This window comes from Grampus griseus (genome assembly GCF_964374135.1).
Source record: "Grampus griseus genome assembly, chromosome: 2".
Taxonomy (NCBI): domain Eukaryota; kingdom Metazoa; phylum Chordata; class Mammalia; order Artiodactyla; family Delphinidae; genus Grampus; species Grampus griseus.
In genome coordinates, this window is record NC_139018.1 from 180,947 (window position 1) to 201,002 (window position 20,056).

General features: G+C 44.7%; 1 protein-coding gene across 1 annotated transcript in view; it reads left to right on the plus strand.

Moving 5' to 3' along the window:
* Positions 1 to 258: 258 nt before the first annotated feature.
* The window catches only part of LOC309817912 (putative V-set and immunoglobulin domain-containing-like protein IGHV4OR15-8), a 174,935-nt gene continuing 155,137 nt past the window's right edge, over positions 259 to 20,056 (plus strand). Inside the window, exons 1-2 of the mRNA XM_082647158.1 lie at positions 259 to 326; positions 411 to 718. Of these exons, the coding sequence (XP_082503284.1) occupies positions 260 to 326; positions 411 to 718 (375 nt within the window). The 5' untranslated portion in view covers position 259. The remainder of the gene's footprint in view (positions 327 to 410; positions 719 to 20,056) is intronic.

A 20,056-nucleotide genomic window follows, 5' to 3' on the forward strand; every position in this document is an offset into this window, starting at 1 on the left:
AGCATCATTTCATTCCTGGACACAGAGTCCCCCAGGCATAGGGAGGGGACCCCAGGTGGGGCTGAGTTCTCTGAGGGCACAGTCAGCACCCTCCTCAGGTGGAGCCCCAGAGACTGGGACCTCCCTTCACTACTTTCTGCTTTTTATAGACTGGTCCCTCCCGTATGCAAACATCCCCTTATGTCACAAGGTAAAAACAAAGTACCAGTTCACTTAAATTCGGGTTTCTCCTCATGCTTGAAGAGAATTTCTGGGCTTCATGAATCCCATCTGCAAGAAGATGAATCCACTGTGGTTCTTCCTCTTTCTGGTGTCAGCTCCCAGAGGTGAGTTTCTCAGGGACTCAGACGTGAACACATGGGGAAGCTGATTCTGAGCCCATGAGTCACCGTGTTTGTATCTGTCCACAGGTGCCCTGTCCCAGGTGCAGCTGCAGGAGTCGGGACCCAGCCTGGTGAAGCCCTCACAGACCCTCTCCCTCACCTGCACTGTCTCTGGATTCTCACTAACCAGCAGTGATGTATCCTGGGTCCGACAGGCTCCAGGAAAGGGGCTGGAGTGGGTTGGGGGGATGGGTTATAGTGGAAGTGCATATTATAACCCAACTCTTAAGTCCCGGCTCAGCATCACCAGGGACACCTCCAAGAGCCAAGTCTACTTATCGCTTAGCAGCCTGACAACTGAGGACACAGCCGTGTATTACTGTGCGAGAGACACAGTGAGGGGAAGTCAGTGTGAGCCCAGACACAAACCTCCCTGCACGGAGGTCCGTTACCACGAGGGGGCGCACAGGACCCACCAAGTACAGGGCTGAGGCCTGTGGCAGGTGCAGAGAGGGGCTGGGAGGGAATTCTTGTTAGAACCTGTACTTTCCCCTTCCAGCCCAGGACCTCTACCAGAGACCCTGTTCTGTATCCTAATGTTTGTTTGTTGTGGATTATGAAGTGTCTAGAAAATTTTGTGTGCATGTACATATTTGCTTAATTTTTATTTTTATTATAGTTGTGTATATATATATTCATATGCACAGACACATTTAATACTCAAGAATTAAGGTTGTTTTTCATTTCTTTATTTACCTTTTTCTCAAAGGAGCTCAGAACAACCCTGCGGCTCACCATAATTTTCAATTTCAGCCTGAAGTTTGTGAAACGTGTAAATATCCTGAGAGTGCACATGAGACTTTTAAACAGTATTAATTGTTGTTTTGCTTTTGTAGATGTGGAAGGAGAGACACACCGTCCTACTTTCAGGCGACCTGCACAAGCATTCTGAATTCTGCAGCAGGCAGTGTTATAGACTGTAACGCCAGAGTGCTCCAATACTGCACGTGCAATTATCCTCGTTATTCACAGATTCCATAACTGCAAATTCACCTACTTCTAGCTTTTATGAGCACCACAAAATAAATACTGTCATTTTGTGGTCATTCACGGACATTAAGAATGTGGCCAGTTGTTTGAATCACACAACACACATGCATGCACACACACACACACACACACACACACATTCCCAGCTGAGATCAGTCAAGGTGATGCTCTCTTTTCTTGTTTCAACTCCCATCCTGTAATTGACCACTTTCTGGGGTCAAATTAGTGCCATGCTTTTCACATTTCTGTGATTCTTGGCGATTCTTTAAACTAGTCCTAGGCATAGGGCTGAGGAACAGTCTAGTGTCTCTACGCACAAATGGCTGTGAGTGGACTTAGGGAAAATGTACATGAGACATCAGCTTCATTCAGGCATGCGTTATATGGCCATGGGTGGTGAAATGATACTCATGTCTCCAATATGCAGCTCACCCAAAACCTGAAGACAAAACTCGCTGCTGCATATGGGATGCAGCCTTGGAAACTTGCCTTAATTCCAAATACAGCCTGGCAAGTGGGGGCTTATGGTCAAAAAGCCAGTGGGGTGGAGTGCACTCGAAATTATGAACAGAAGAAATAGAAGCCAAGGGGATTCTGGTTACATAGACTCAAAAGGATTCTTGCTAAAGGGAGACCAGGGTGGTCAGATACCATGTGGGTGATAGGAGGTTTGATGGCTTTGATCAAATACTGCGGGGGATCAGAGTTCAAGGGTAGGGGATTCTCATTATTCTCACTTAGCAGGGCTGCTGACAAAACCTGGCCATACACATATAAACACAGAAGCCCACAGGGCAAGACTACTTGAGAAGAGAATTGCAAGGAGCGTGTTGGCTAAGGGGTGGTCAGGGGTCTTTGTCACACTTAAGAAGAGGAATAATGAACAGACAAGTAAACCAGGGATGCACACAGACACACAGAGAAAAGACCATCTGAGGACTCAGTGAGAAGATGTCCATCTGCAAGCAAAGGAGAAAGGCCTGAGAAGGACCCAAACCTGCTGACACCGTGACCTTAGACTTCTTGCCTCCAGGCCTGAGAGGAATCCATTGCTGTTGTTTAATCCACCCAGTCTGTTATTCTGTAATGGCCACACTAGCCAACGAGTACACCTATAATATAGACGCAGATAGACATATATGGAAATGTAAGTATCGTATTGGAAAAGAAACATCACCCATTCTTCAGAGGTGACATGAAGCGGTGTCCACCCTGGATCTCAGCCAGCATCCTCCTCCACAGCCCTAGAGAAGGACCAGCCAGGACCATCTTTATATGGAATCATGCTTCCACCGGCACATCACACCCAGGCTCAAGGGGAAAGCACAGCACCTGTGCTACTCAGAGTCAGGGTTCTCATCTTCACTGACATAACTCTCTTAGAGTCAGAGCATTAATCAAAATGAACATGAAAATCTTCTGGTCATTTCTCCTCTTGCGGGCATCCCTCAGCTGTGAGCATCTCCTGGGTCTGAGGAAGGTGGAGTTATGGGATGACATCTGTGAAGTGGGTGTCTCCTTGATTCTCCTTCGCAGGCGTACTGTCCCAGGTGCTGCTGTAGGAATCGGGCCCAGGGCTATTGAAGATCCTCTCCCTTACCCACTCAGTCTCTGGATTCTCCATCACAAACGTTGCTGACTGCTGGGACTGGATCCCTCAGCCCCCAGAGAAAGGGCTGTGGTGACTGGGGTATTTTGGTTTGGGGAATAGCACAGCACACAGGCTGTCTCTCCAGAAATGACTCTCCACCTCAGAGACAGCTCACAAATTCTGTGTTTCCTGCAGCTCAGCTCTGTGATGACCTAGGACACAGCCCTGTGTTACTGTCCCAGGAGGCCCAGTGAGAAGTCAGGGTTAGTCCAGACAGGACCCTCCCTGCAGGGGCCGCTCCAACCACCAGTGGGCGATCAGGGTCATGAGGAAACAAGAGGACCCATTTCAGGGCAGGTGCAGAGGATGTCACGGAGGGATTTTCTCTCAGAAGCTGTGGTTCTCCACTGGACCATTGCCGCCCTTGAAAGCCTCATCCACAATGATTCCAGGGAACTTTCTTGTCTCTAATCTTGAGACTTTTTCATGGAGTCAGGCTTGTCTGTCTTTCCTCATCTATCTTAGGAAGAGCCACACAGAAATATTTCTCCAAGAGACCTTTATTTGAAGGTTAGGTCACTACTTTCTGTTAATAGTTGTCAAGTTTTTAATCGTTTAATGACATAAATAATTTTTACTGTTGAACTTTAAATCTGCTTTCCGCCATCAGATGGATTTCCAATTCCTCTCATCCTGACAATCTCTCCAGTCCTGTCTGATGCAATGCCTTTCACTTGAATAGAATGAGTCATGTTGATATTCGGAAATTGACGTCCATACAGCACTGCAGGCATTCTCTGCTCGGGGGACCTTTGGAAACGTCGGGACACAGGCTGGGCTGTAACATGTGGGCTGTGTTGCCTGCACCTTGTCATCTAGTGTGGAGATTGATAATAGAAATTTAGATAAAATAGAGAGATAGATAAAAGGGAACAGAAACAGGTATATAATCATCGTATGGAAAATAACCATAAAAACTGACTACATAACCCTTTTTTAGGGAGTGGTAAAGGCTCGAAGCTGTAAGATGATACAAGCACCCGTTTGAAGTTATTTGAATAAACATAAATATTCAGACAAATTTGGTAAATACTTTTCCAGCGCACTCCTCAATCCCATGGTGAGTGTCTGGTTTTCTCTCTGAGAAATTGACAAATATATTCCAATTGGCGGACACTGGCATCCTTCCAGCAAGCGGATGAGGGCCTTTCGCTCTACATCATCCCCAATCTTTGAATTGCTTATTAGTTTGCCTTTAACTGTTGTAATAAGTGAGTAGCAGTATCTTGTCATGGTGTTATTTTATGTTTCCTTAATGAAGAATCTTGTTCAAACCTTTTATCTCTTCTTGCGGAAGTATCTTCAGATCACTGGCACAGTGTTCATTATTTTCACTTTTTGTTACTGTTGTTGAGCTGTGAATTTGCTGTATATTCATGATACAAGTCCTTTATAAATATGATATTAGAGAGCACATTCTCCAAGTCTGTGCCTAATTCCCTTCTCAGTGAAGTTTTTGTTACTGTTACTGTTGTTGGTTTCAGGACAGAAATTTTAATGGATACAGAAAAAATACAAATTGATTTTACGAATGATGTTTGGGATATTATACCTAAAAATTCATCATGAAACTCAAGGACACTCTTTTGTTTTTACCACATCCCTATGCCAGGCCTCGTTCTGGGATGGAGGGTTAAGTGCACCTTCTTGAAGGGAGGATGACCATGATGAGGTTCCTGAAGTTATTCCTTACGGGAGATTTATCCTACCTTCCCCATTAGATATATTTATTCAATCTCTTTATATAAGTGTGAATCAAGATACTTGTTTCAGAACTTCTGTTAAGGTTATATACTAAGGCATTTTCTTTGCTTCTGTAATTGTTACAGCTTGTCAGCCATGAGGAGCTCTTTCAGATTGTCTCCTGTATCCTCTTTACGGCACCCATACATTGGTGTGAACACTTCCTTACTTTCTGGTGCCACAAGAATCTGCAGGATAAGCCTGTGTATTCTCTTCTGTGGCCCTGGAATTAGCCAGGCCTCACATGAGTCGTGGATCCTTTTCTGGAGAATAGCATTAGCAACCAGAAGGGTGGGTATTAGGACACTAATGCTGGTGTCCTGTCCACTGGCGGCATTGCCTCTAGACCCATAAGCTAATTAATAGACCTCGGAAATATATCTGTGTGCTCTACCCCACGTATACACACACACGTCTGCAACTATCTCTGTATCTCACCTTCTGACCTGTGTGAAGGTAAAAGTGAGATCATTCTTACATCTCCGATCCTACTGCAACATCACTTGGGGAAATCCAGCCTTTCCCCCTTGCTTCTCTGTTACTTTCCACCCAACAGTGAGATGCCTGGCTCCACCGATGCCATCCAGCTACTAATTGTTCAATTCCACATGCACAGTAGTAACAGAATTCTTAGCCGGATTCCTGATGAAAATACCGTTATCCACCGGGTTCTAGTGCTTACGTGCAGTGCTTACAATTTAGCCATCAGACTCCACACATTGCCAAGTGACCTGGGTCAAAACCTATTTTTCCACCTTCTTCAGACATGTTAATTGTTCATGTTGATTGTTTACATGTTAATGTTACATGTTGCATGTTAATGCAAATGTTTACATGTTAATTGTTAATGTTAATTGTTAACATGTTAATTAACGTGTTATATGTTCATTCAAAAATTCACTAAAATATTAGGTATCATCTATACAGTGTGCATCGTTCCATCCTTGAGTCTCTGACTTATAGATGAAATTTATATTTATATTCAATAAGGTTCACTCTTTCTCCTATTACTATATATATTTTGACAAGTTCATAGTGCAATGTTTCCACCACCGCAATTTCATAGATAAGAATTTCACTATCCTTTAATATTGCCCATGTTTCACATATCAAACATCTTCTCCCCAATTCCTGCTAAATGCTCATCTGCTTGCTTTATATATAGATTGAAGTTTTCCCAAATGTGAAATAGGTGAAATTGAAAGTTTTCAGACCGAATTTTTAAATACCAATATGCATTTAGGATTCTCTCATGTCCTTTCATGGTATAATAGTTTAATATTTAAATTGCTGAAAACAATTCCACAGCATGGATACATCACACATTGTTTATGTACTAATTTATGGAAGAACGTATTTGTTGCTTGCATTTTTTCTCAGTTGTAAACGAAGAGACCACAATAATTCATGGGCAGTCGATGATGGAGCTCTAAGTTTCAAGTCAGTTATGTAAATATTACGAGCATGACTTCTGGGGTCTTACATTAAGCTCTGTCTAGGTGTGTGAGTGACTGCACGGAGAATGGGCTCTGATGCAGAGACCACTCAGCTGACCCAGGCATCGTGCTGAAAGGATGTCAGAGCTCAGCAATGTCCACACGAGGTGGACCCAAGGCCCAGCCCTCAGACCCGGCTGAGCCCCCAGCCTACAGTCAGGATCACCCTCCCTTACACGTGAGTGTGCATCACAGGAGCAGGTCCTGTATCTGAACTTGAGCCTCTCACAGCGACCCTGCATGGGGCAGGATGGGCTTCTCCTCCAGGACCTCCCTAAGCAGAGACGGTGAACAAAGTAAAGAGCTGCTGTCAGTGTAAACTGTCAGGGGTTGTGGCAGGGTTTTGTGCATGAGTCAGCACCTGGAACATTCTTATGCATTTCCGCCTGCGATCCTATTGCATATGTGGTAAGTATATGGCACAGTGGGACTGGATGAGGGGACAAAGGTCACACTGTAGGCGGAGATGCTATGAAATAGTGCAGATCCAAGTCCAGGGCCAAGGCCCTCCTTCCCAGGATGCAGGAGGACCTAAGAGCTCAGGCAGGAATCCTGGGCTGTCCCAGGTAGGAAGACACACCTGTGCGGATAGAGAGGTAACACCATCTGACTCACACTTTAGCAGGACCACGCTGACACTGGCGAGGTAGTTACTTAGGAGACGTTGGGACACTATTACACCCTAACCACACTGGACCTCAAGGCATCCATTTCTAGTTTAATCTTGTAGTAGTTTTTATTCCATTCAGCAGCCTATGGCAGCATTAACAATCTTAGTCTTTGTTATTCTGTGAGCACTTGTCTCTCTCCAAGATTTAAATTTGCTGCTGTCTTCGTTCTATAATTATCTGATAAATTGGTGAGATTTTGATAATGTGCAACTTGCCCCATTTTGAGGCTGTTTTAAGAACATTAAATAAGAAGCATTTTCTCAGCTTCTCATCTCTCTGCGTCTCCAAGACGAGTATCAGCTTTATCGTAACACCCAGAAACTGGAAAGGGTTCCAATATCACACATCAGCTTAATAAATAAGCCAATCGTGCTATGATCATTCTTGAAATGCAACCTGTTATTAAAACCAGGATTCTTGATGCACACAAAAACATGAGAGTATTCACAAATAATTGAACAGAGTAAAATAAGCCATAACAATAAAAATATATATATATTTTTTGTTTTGAACATATATTATGTTCCCACTTTTATAAATTCTAGAAAATGAAAAGTAACCTGCAGTAAAAAGGGAAGATCAACGGTGATGAGGGGACAGGATGGAAGATAACAAGGGACAGGAAGGCGGAAACCCAGAAACTACTGAAAATAATGAGAGGAACTGATTTGTTCTCTCCTGATAATGCTTATGCCTCCGTCAGTATTCATCACAGTGTTCATTCTGAGTGTGTGCGCTTTGTTACATGTCAAGAACGTCATTAAAGTAATTACAAATAAAGGAATGCATGACTTGGGAGGGAAGGAGTGAAGGGAAGATAATGAAACATAAGAGACTCTTGAAAATACTTCTCATCAACGCTGACCCCCTCCATATATTTTAGGTAAACACGAGAAGAGAGCAAAGTCATCATGACCTCATTACAGGAGGGGGATCTGCAAACCTCACCCGGAAACTCCAACTCTGTCCTCTAGTAGGTTCCAGGGAGCAGCCTGGCCCAGAGCTCAGGAGCAGATGCTGCATCTAACGGTCACCCCATGTTTCTCCTTGGACACTACACACACCCTCCATTCCTCTGGGTGTAGTTTACACCTCTAACGTGAGGGTAACAATGACAGCTACATCATGGGATGTGAGTGCACATGTGAGATCACATATGGGTCCTAAGGGTTTACTGTGGAACAATCACACAATGAAAGTTATATTTCCCAGTTGCTATCAACACCACAAAATCCAAGACTCTCACACCTCCTCTGAGACCCTGCCCTTTCTGAGGACATTCAACGACGTAGCCTCTTATATACTAGAAGGTCATGCAAATAGGGTCCTTCCTCTGCTGATATAAAGCAGCCTCAGCCCTGAATCTGCAGCTCTGGGAGAGGAGCTCCAGCCCTGGATTCCCACGTGCTCCCATTCGGGGTTCAGGACAGAACACTCACCATGGACTTTGGGCTGAGCTGGGTTGTCCTTGTGGCTATTTTACAAGGTAATTTATGGAGAGCAAGAGACACTGAGGATGTGAGTGGATGTGAGTGAGGGAATCAGTGGATGGGTGACAGTCTCCTGACCAGGATGTCTCTGTGTTTGCAGGTGTCCAGTGTGAGGTGCAGCTGGTGGAGTCTGGGGGAGGCTTGGTGCAGCCTGGGGGGTCTCTGCGACTCTCCTGTGCATCCTCTGGATTCACCTTCAGTAGCTATGGCATGAGCTGGGTCTGCCAGGCTCCAGGGAAGGGGCTGGAGTGGATCTCAGCTATTAGTAGTAGTGGTGGTTACACAAACTATGCAGACTCTGTGAAGGGCCGATTCACCATCTCCAGAGACAACTCCAAGAACACGCTGTATCTGCAAATGAACAGCCTGAGATCTGAGGACACTGCCGTGTATTACTGTGTGAAAGATACACAGTGAGGGGAAGTCAGTGTGAGCCCAGACACAAACCTCTTTGCAGGGAGACAGGAGGGGGGATGCAGGGGGAACTCAGGACATACAACTGCTGTGTGGTTCAGCCCCTGGAGCAGGTGCAGATGGTAGTTAAGGGCTGCTTTCCTCTAAGGGTCTGGGGTTTCCTCTCCATATAGCAGTTTTCCCTGGGGAACCTCTCTGTACTCATCCATGGTTCTTCAGTTACACATTTAGTCTCTCAATTAGAAAGACTTTTCGAAATAGGGGAAACAATGTCATATATGAAAGGCAGAGACTTAAATTTATATGTTCAGGTTTTCCCTTGTCTAACTCTTGTCTAAATAGACCCGTTTCAATACTATCCCAGCGGATGTGTAAAGAGTTGAACATACTCTTCCTTCCTCATTATGGTATCTCAGCCCTGCCCTACTGTAGACCAGCTGTCCCTGCCAGGATGCTGCCTGTTGACTTGCTGCTAACCTCTTGCATGAGAAGCATAAGTGCGCTGAGCAGCCCCGGATCCTCAGGGGGTCGCTGGGAAAGATGCCAGTTAGAGGGACGTGGGTGGGGGTGTTTCTACATGTGCTCCTTGCTTCCAGTCCCAATAGAATCCCTGTACGCTTAGATCATACCTGCATCCTGTTCTACTGCGCAGTTTATTTTATGTGAAATATTCACCGTCACAGCTATTACCAATAGACACATATGTAGTTGGTAGCGAAAGTTTACAATCAGGTGGATAATAACATGAATTTTCAGAAGCTGCTGAAAACAGATCTATTCTCCTTTCTTCACCACAGCATCTTACGTGAGCACTAAAATGCAGGAAAGTCCCACAAGTTCTCCTTCCAGGAAGAGTCCTGCAGCCTCACTATGCAGGCCCACCTCCGTCCAGGAACCCCTGCAGGAGCGAACATAACCAGGGTGGAGACGCCCAGGCCTCGACAGGAGGCCTCGCTGTGTCCTGATGTGTGCTCTCCAGCACATCACCTGCCAAGTCCAGGCTGCACTTTAGCTTCACATCTGTAAGATGCAGGTAAACCGACACCTACATCACATGCTTGGTGTGCATATGTAGAAACAAAATAATAAAAGAGGCCCTGAGTGTTGGGGTCCAGGGTAGGCCACCCCTAAATATGCCTCCAAGTGACGTAAGACAGAGCCTACTACAGGGACACTCTGAATTTCCTCCAAGTCACCCTGAAACGAGAAATAAACCTCCCATGTGAAAGGTGCTCTCCCCCATTTAGGTGTGGAAGTGAAACGGTCCTTCACCTCATGCTCTCCACCTGACTTTCCTCTGTAGAAAAAATTTAGCCAAAGAATAAGTTTAATCTGAGAAGTGAGCAAATGCAGAAAGAAAAGAAAACTCTCCAATAAGACTAAATAGTAATAGTTTTGTCATTCAGCAAATAAAGGACTTTTAGTTCCTCCTCAAGGGCTATAGATAATATTCTTGTCCATGTCTCATGAGCCGTCTTATAGATACTGAAATTCCCACCAGGAGGAAGAAGTTAACTCCATGATGACGAGACTGTAGCCATGACATAAGCTGCCACAATTCCAAGAACTGGCCTCAAAGAAACGGGAACAAACCGACCCTGGACCTGAAGATTAACTCTCCCTAAAACAATCAAGAGGAGGCTGATCAGACCACCACATGACCAACTGCAAGATGACCGTCACAGCTGACTCTGCCGTTTCTGCCCGTAGCCCCTCCTTCCGCCTATAAATGCCCTTTCCCACAGATGCTCAGTGCGGGGTGACCTCTGGAGAGAAGTCTGTCCCACACCCCCGGGTGCAGGCAGCCAAAATAAAGCAAACTTTCCTTTCACCAACTTTGCCTCTTTATTGGCTTTTCAGGACCGAGCAGCCGGACCCTGCTTTCCTTTGCAGAGGGACACTCTTATCACCAGGCGTGGGGAATTCAGGCCCCGAAGCTTCTATGAACAAACCTTGTTCTTTTTTTAATGCACTAGTCACCCCCAAACCCTGCTTAGGTTCTTCACTAATTGAGCACCAAATGCACACATTGCCTCCTTCTACCAATTCCTCACAAATATTGCATCTTTGTCTAAACATATAAAAGCTGCCTGCTTTGGTCACTTCTGGGTCCATTTCTATGGCACGTCCATGCCTATGGTTAAAATGATTTTCTTTTCTCCTGTTAATCTGTCTTTGCTAGTTTTATTATCAGTCCAGCCTCAGGAACTCTAGACAGTGCAGAGGAGGAGATTTCCCTCCTGACAAATCCAAGTTGTCTTCTGTTCAGCCTCACGCTGTACAACCTCTTAGGAACCTCAGTCCTCACGGCCACTGTCACTCTGCTGACGTCACCTTGCCAGGTGTGTTCTTCTGGAATCTCTACTTTGCATTTCCATCTCACCATTCGATATTTCTGCAAATCGGTATGAGATTTCAGTGTCCATTGTATGGATATACACAGTTTATTAGTCATTCTCTATGAAAGGACATGTCGCTTTGTCCAAATTTCGGCAGATATCAATAAAGCTAACTAAGCATCGTGTGCAGGGTTTTCTCTGGACCAAAGTCTTACTGTCTTTCACATACGTACAAAGGAGCACTACTGCTGAAACATAGATAAGAGTATGTTTAGTATTGCAGGAAGCATGCAAAATGTCTCCCAAGGTGCACCCCGTTCTGCATCCCCACCAGCTGTGAATGGACCCCCTGCTGCTTCACATCCTGCAGGTGTTTAAGGTTCTCAGAGTCCTGATCTGATCCACTCTGGTAAGTTTTCAGGGATATGTCCTTGTTCAGAATGCCACTTCCCTGTGACATATGTTCTCCCACAGCCTTATTTGCGAACTCTTTGTCTTTTTGGTCAGGTGTCTGTTAAGGATTTTAGCCCATTTTTTAATCCTTTTGTTTCTTTCTTATGGTTGAGTTTAAGACTTCTTGGTACATATTAGATAACATTCAGATATACTAGATATGTCTTCTGCAAATATTTTCGGCCAATCTCTAGCTTACCTCTGGGTAAATTTCAAATGTATTTTTTTTTTTGCTTCTCAATTATTAGTTGTTATGTTTCTATTACAATGAAAAGTGAAGTTAAACTTTCACTTCCTAAGCCATGGGAACTTCATGTGGGAACATGTCACAGTACACTCAATGCCTCATTCAGATACCACAAGGAGGGAATGAGAAAACAGAGGAGGGACTTCGTCAGAGATGCTCTTCTGGTAAAGAGAAATGTACCAATGTACCCTCCTTCCTGTGTTGCTGCTGAGAACTGTGCTGCGTGTCCACAGAGACACAGATCCTTGATGAGAGAGTGAGATTTCATCAGTAAGGTTGACCGTGTCCTAACAATAAATTTTACCCGTGATGGATCTGAGTTTATGAATGATTATAACTTGAATGATTCAATGGATTTAGCAATGGTTGAAAACAAAATCAATACCTTGAATTATTATTATTAATTTTAATTTATTTTGCCCCAGAGAAGAGTTTGACAATTACAATTTCAGTAACACACTTCCATAATTTTTACTTATGCCTCTTGAAATTTAGATACCACGTTGTTTCATAATAATTGTTTCATCTACATCCCTCACATTTGAAACTTGATTCCAAGTGTACCTAGAAGATGAAATATGAGTATCGGGAATCTGTCTACATTCAGTAACATCTAAGGCAACAAATCTAATATGACACCAGGACGCCGCTGATTTCCAAGTATAGCACCTGCTTCTTCTTTCTCAGTGATTCCAAAAAAGATACAAAATGACCTAAACCATTCGGTCTCAATGTTCCTGAAGCCCACACCTCATTCTGAGCTTATACTCTCAAGATTTTATAAGGAAAACACAGAGACCATCAGAAGGACCTATCCACGTGGCCCCCATGAACCCACCACCATCAGACCTTCTCTCTCCTATCACGAAGGTCAGGCCCTCTTACTGTAACCATCACGGGTAACCAGCAAAGCAATATGACTTAAGTCTCCCCACTTCTTTTTCCCATCACCCACTGGGCATCTCTAATGGATATTCCCTCCAGCATTATCATATGATCTGGTCTCCAGACTGAATGGACCCCAATTATCTCCACAAAGGAAAAATTACTTTTTTTAGTTCCGGTGAACTAAAACATTTTTCCTAGGGTTAAATAGACCCTAACAACACATCCCACCCACTGAAACATAAAGACACCTGCTATATATCCTTCTATGTTAACATGAATTTGGATGAATTTCCTCTAATCCACCAGCTCAAGAAGGGCAGGTCAGATGCTGGGGCATCTGTACAAATGCAGGCCCTTCTTCCACCTGCTGAATAATGGGCCCACCTGGTTCTGGTTTTAGATGCCATCCCTTCCACTCCCCTATCCCACAGTGTATCAGCTCAATTTTCAGGTCCTGACAACAGGGTCCAGACTTGTCCTCTGATTCTTGCCCATATCACTGTGGTTGGCTCTCCTACTATCAACATTCAAGCAGGCAGATTCTTTAGTATTTAATTTACTCTGCAAATATTATTGGAAAAGCTAGAAGAAGTATAGTACTGTGTTCATGAAAGAGTATGGAGTAAATATCTTCTCACACACAGCAGGCTCGACGCCAGTCAGTGCACAGATGAAATCACTGGGCTGAGGGAGAGCTGACCTGCCCCAGACCCACAGGTGTGACCTCTCAGGGCAGGAGTGGATCCAGGGCTACATGTACAGGGTGTCAGTCAGAGATGGGGACTCACATTGGTCTTTCTGGTTCCCAGGAGAGATAACATCACTGATGACACTGAGGTCAACATTCAACACCTCTGGCAACCCCACTATAAATTTCAGACATACCATTACCATCGTGATCCCCAGTTTACATCCTTGCAGACTGAAATGCAGATGGTGAGGCCACATCCTCAGTGCCCACAGCGAGATGCGATGGAGCTGTGCTCTGCTCTCCAGCACCACTTACTGATGTGACCTCAGGCACAGTCCCAGGACTCACTGACCCAGGGACTCGGGAGAGCTGCTCTCAGGTGGATTTTTCAATGGAACCTGCTTCCTGAGGTGGGGGCTTTCCTCTGACCATGACAGCCTCATACTCTGCAAGCCATTCACTGTGAAGGTTTACTTCCAAGAATCATGCATGTTCTCTCACCCAGTGCAGTGGGAACTGTGTTCCGTGAGCTCCAATGTCACTGGCTGTGACAGAGTTACAAATGAACACTTCTAGAAGGAGTGAGTCTGTGCACTGTGACCAGATCACCTGCCCAGCATGTTGGAGTCCTGAGGAGCTTCCAGAAGCTGTCTGTTCTAGACCTTGCTAGCCCTGGGGATTCCTCAACGTCCACATGCAAGGAAGGAGCCCTGAAGCTCGCGGTGTTCCTGCAGACACTCAGTTGTGCACAGGAAACAGGCAGCTCGGCTACTGGCCATGTCAGCAGTGCTGGTATCCATGACCATCTCAGCAAGAATGACTACCTTGTCCACAAAATACACGGTGTGTTTAGTTGTTAAGAGTAAATCCACCTCCAGAGCAACTCTTGATAATATTTAAACTGTTTCAGGTGAAGAAATGTTCACCCAAGTTAAGGGAAACACGAAATCCGTTGTGAATTATGATAAACATTAAATTTTACCTGACTTTGTCTGAATTCAATGTCATTATTACATGTATGGTTTGTCTCAAATACTTGCGTATCCAGCTAATAAACAGGAGGTAATGCAGAAAGGAAAAAACAAGAGTCTGTGTCTGACATCTTGGAGGACCCTGAATGTGTGATGGGTATTTATGTGAAATATATACCTCCACGGGATTAAAGTCTATTCCCCAAACCTGCCGTTAATCCTTGAGCACAGCTGACTTCCTGACTAGCCCTTCAGCCTCATTTCATTCCTGGACACGGAGACCCCCAGGCATAGGGAAGGGACCCCAGGTGAGGGTTGAGTTCTCTGAAGGCACAGTTAGCACCCTGCTAACAGGGGGAGCCCCATATACACAGACGTTCCTTCACTACTTTTGGCTTTTTATAAAAAGGTCCCTCCTATATGCAAATATCCCCTTAGACCACAAGGTAAAAACAAAGTACCTGTTCACTTAAATTCGGGTTTCTCCTCATGCTTGAAGAGATTTTCTGGGCTTCATGAATCTCATCTGCAAGAAGATGAATCCACTGTGGTTCTTCCTCTTCCTGGTGTCAGCTCCCAGAGGTGAGTTTCTCAGGGATTCAGACGTGAACACATGGGGAAGCTGCATCTGAGCCCATGAGTCACCGTGGTTCTCTCTGTCCACAGGTGCCCTGTCCCAGGTGCAGCTGCAGGAGTCGGGACCCAGCCTGGTGAAGCCCTCACAGACCCTCTCCCTCACCTGCACTGTCTCTGGATTCTCATTAAGCAGCTATGCTGTAGCCTGGGTCCGACAGCCTCCAGGAAAGGGGCTGGAGTGGGTTGGGGGGATAAATACTGGTGGAAGCGCATATTATAACCCAACTCTCAAGTCCCGGCTCAGCATCACCACGGACACCTCCAAGAGCCAAGTCTACTTATCGCTGAGCAGCCTGACAACTGAGGACACAGCCGTGTATTACTGTGCGAAAGACACAGTGAGGGGAAGTCAGTGTGAGCCCAGACACAAACCTCCCTGCACGGAGACCCGTTACCACCAGGGGTCGCACAGGACCCACCAAGTACAGGGCTGAGACCTGTGGCAGGTGCAGATAGGGGCTGGGAGGGAATTCTTGTTAGAACCTGTGCTTTCCACTTCCTGCTCAGGACCTCTACCAGACACCCTCTTCTGTATCCTACTAGTTCATTGTTGTGGATTATGTTGTGTCTAGAAAATTTTGTGTGCATGTACATATTTGCTTAATTTTATTTTTATTATAGTTATAGATATATAAATATATCTATATCTATACATACACACACACATATAGTATACAGGAATTAAGGTTGGTTTTCATGTCTTTAGTTTTCTTTTTCACAAAGGAGCTCAATGCAACCCTGAGCCTCACCGTAACGTTCAGTGTGAGAGTGATGTTTGTGAAACTGGTAAATATCCCGAGAAGGCACATGAGACTTTTAAACATTATTAATTTTTGTCCTCTTTTTGTACATGTGGAAGGAAGAGACACACCATCCTCCTTTCAGTCAAGCTGCACAAGCAGGTTGAGTTCTGCAACATGCAGTGTTACAGACTCTAGTGCCAGAGCGCCCCAACTCTGCACATGCAATGATCCTCGTTATTCACAGATTACATATTTTCAAATTCAGCTACTTGCTAGCTTATTAGCACCCAAAAATTAATGCTGTCATTTTGTGATCTTTCACGGACATTTACAATGTGGCCGGTTCTTTGAATCACCCAACACACACACACACACACACACACACACATTCCCAGCTGAGGTCAGTCAAGGTGATGCTCTCTTTTTTTTTTTTTTTAACATCTTTATTGGCTATAATTGCTTTACAATGGTGTGTTAGTTTCTGCCCCACAACAAAGCGAATCAGTCATACATAAACATGTGTTCCCATATGTCCTCCCTCTTGCGTCTCCTTCCCTCCCACCCTCCCCATCCCACCCCTCCAGGCTGTCACAAAGCACCGAGCCAATATCCCCGTGCCATGCGGCTGCTTCCCACTAGCTATCTAACCTACTACGTTTGTTAGTGTGTATATGCCCATGACTCCCTCCTGCCCCGTCACAGCTCACCCCCCTCATAACCTCAAGTCCGTTCTCTAGGAGGTCTGCGTCTCTATTCCTGCATTACCCCTAGGCTCTTCATGACATTTTTTTTTCTTAAATTCCATATATATGTGTTAGCATACAGTATTTGTCTTTTTCTTTCTGACTTACTTCACTCTGTATGACAGACTAGAGGTCTATCCACCTCATTACAAATAGCTCAATTTCGTTTCTTTTTATGGCTGAGTAATATTCCATTGTATATATGTGCCACATCTACTTTATCCATTCATCCGATGATGCTCTCTTTTCTTGTTTCAATTCCCATCCTGTAATTGACCACTTTCTGGGCTCAAATTAGTGCCATGCTTTTCACATTTCTGTGATTCTTGGCGATTGTTTAAAGTAGTCCCAGGCATAGGGCTGAGGAAAGTCTAGTGTCCCTACGCACAAATGGCTGTGAGTGGACTTAGGGAAAATATACATGAGACATCAGCTTCATTCAGGCATGCGTTATATGGCCATGGGCGGTGAAATGATACTCATGTCTCCAATATGCAGCTCACCCAAAACCTGAAGACAAAACTCGCTGCTGCATATGGGATGCAGCCTTGGAAACTTGCCTTAATTCCAAATAGAGCCTGGCAAGTGGGGGCTTATGGCCAAGAAGACGGTGGGGTGGAGTGGACTGGAAATTATTAAGAGAAGAAATACAAGCTAAGGGGATTCTGGTTACATAGACTCAAAAGGATTCTTGCTAAAGGGAGTCAAGGGTGGTCAGATACTGTGTGGGTGATAGGGGGTTTGATGGCTTTGATCAAATACTGAGGGTGATCAGAGTTCAAGGGAAGGGGATTCTCATTATTCTCACTTAGCAGGGCTCTTGACAAAACCTGGCCATGCACATATAAACACAGAAGCCCACAGGTCAAGAGTAGTTGAGAAGAGAATTGCAAGGATCCTGTTGGCTAAGGGGTGGTCAGGGGTCTTTGTCACACTTAAGAAGAGGAATAATGAACATACAAGTAAAGCACGGATGCACACAGACACACAGAGAAAAGACCATCTGAGGACTAAGTGAGAAGACGTCCATCTGCAAGCAAAGGAGAAAGGCCTGAGAAGGACCCAAACCTGCTGACACCGTGACCTTAGACTTCTTGCCTCCAGGTCTGAGAGGAATCCATTGCTGTTGTTTAATCCACCCAGTCTGTTATTCTGTAATGGCCACACTAGCCAACGAGTACACCTATAATATAGATGCAGATAGACATATATGGAAATGTAAGTATCGTATTGGAAAAGAAACATCACCCATTCTTCAGAGGTGACATGAAGCGGTGTCCACCCTGGATCTCAGCCAGCACCCTCCTCCACAGCCCTAGAGAAGGACCAGCCGGGATCATCTTTATATGGAATCATGCTTCCCACCTGCACATCACACCCAGGCTCAAGGGGGAAGCACAGCACCTGTGCTACTCAGAGTCAGGGTTCTCATCTTCACTGACATAACTCTCTTAGAGTCAGAGCATTCATCAAAATGAACATGGAAATCTTCTGGTCATTCCTCCTCTTGCGGGCATCCCTCAGCTGTGAGCATCTCCTGGGTCTGAGGAAGGTGGAGTTATGGGGTGACATCTGTGAAGTGGGTGTCTCCTTGATTCTTCTTCGCAGGCGTACTGTCCCAGGTGCTGCTGCAGGAATCGGGCCCAGGACTATTGAAGATCCTCTCCTTAACCGCTCAGTCTCTGGATTCTCCATCACAAACGTTGCTGACTGCTGGGACTGGATCCCTCAGCCCCCAGAGAAAGGGCTGGGGTGACTGGGGTGCTTTGGTTTGGGGAATAGCACAGCACACAGGCTGTCTCTCCAGAAATGACTCTCCACCTCAGAGACAGCTCACAAATTCTGTGTTTCCTGCAGCTCAGCTCTGTGATGACCTAGGACACAGCCCTGTGTTACTGTCCCAGGAGGCCCAGTGAGAAGTCAGGGTTAGTCCAGACAGGACCCTCCCTGCAGGGGCCGCTCCAACCACCAGTGGGCGATCAGGGTCATGAGGAAACAAGAGGACCCATTTCAGGGCAGGTGCAGAGGATGTCACGGAGGGATTTTCTCTCAGAAGCTGTGGTTTCTCCACTGGACCATTGCCGCCCTTGAAAGCCTCATCCACAATGATTCCAGGGAAATTTCTCGTCTCTAATCTTGAGACTTTTTCATGGAGTCAGGCTTGTCTGTCTTTCCCCATCTATCTTAGGAAGAGACACACAGAAATATTTCTCCAAGAGACCTTTATTTGAAGGTTAGGTCACTACTTTCTGTTAATAGTTGTCAAGTGTTTAATCGTTTAATGACATAAATAATTTTTACTGTTGAACTTTAAATCTGCTTTCCGTCATCAGATGGATTTCCAATTCCTCTCATCCTGACAATCTCTCCAGTCCTGTCTGATGCAATGCCTTTCACTTGAATAGAATGAGTCATGTTGATATTTGGAAATTGACGTCCATACAGCACTGCAGTCATTCTCTGCTCGGGGGACCTTTGGAAATGTCGGGACACAGGCTGGGCTGTAACATGTGGGCTGTGTTGCCTGCACCTTGTTATCTAGTGTGGAGATTGATAATAGAAATTTAGATAAAATAGAGAGATAGATAAAAGGGAACAGAAACAGGTATATGATCATCGTATGGAAAATAACCATAAAAACTGACTACATAACCCATATTTAGGGAGTGGTAAAGGCTCGAAGGTGTAAAGATGATACAAGCACCCGTATGAAGTTATTTGAATAAACATAAATATTCAAACAACTTTGGTAAATACTTTTCCAGCGCACTCCTCAATCCCATGGTGAGTGTCTGGTTTTCTCTCTGAGAAATTGACAAATATATTCCAATTGGCGGCCACTGGCATCCTTCCAGCAAGCGGATGAGGGGCCTTTCGCTCTACATCATCCCCAATCTTTGAATTGCTTATTATTTTGCCTTTAACTGTTGTAATAAGTGAGTAGCAGTATCTCATCATGGTGTTATTTTATGTTTCCTTAATGAAGAATCTTGTTAAAACCTTTATCTCTTCTTTGCGGAAGTATCTTCAGATCACTGGCACAGGGTTCATTATTTTCACTTTTTGTTACTATTGTTGAGCTGTGAATTTGCTGTATATTCATGATACAAGTCCTTTATAAATATGATATTAGAAAGCACATTCTCCAAGTCTGTGCCTAATTCCCTTCTCAGTGAAGTTATTGTTACTGTTGCTGTTGTTGGTTTCAGGACAGAAATTTTAATGGATACAGGAAAACTACAAATTTATTTTACGAATGATGTTTGGGATATTATACCTAAAAATTCATCATGAAACTCAAGGACACTGTTTAATTTCTATCACATCTCTACGCCAGGCCTCGTTCTGGGATGGAGGGTTAAGTGCACCTTCTTGAAGGGAGCATGACCATGATGAGGTTCCTGAAGTTATTCCTTACGGGAGATTTATCCTACCTTCCCCATTAGATATATTTATTCCATCTCTTTATATAAGTATGAATCAAGATATTTGTTTCATATCTTGTAT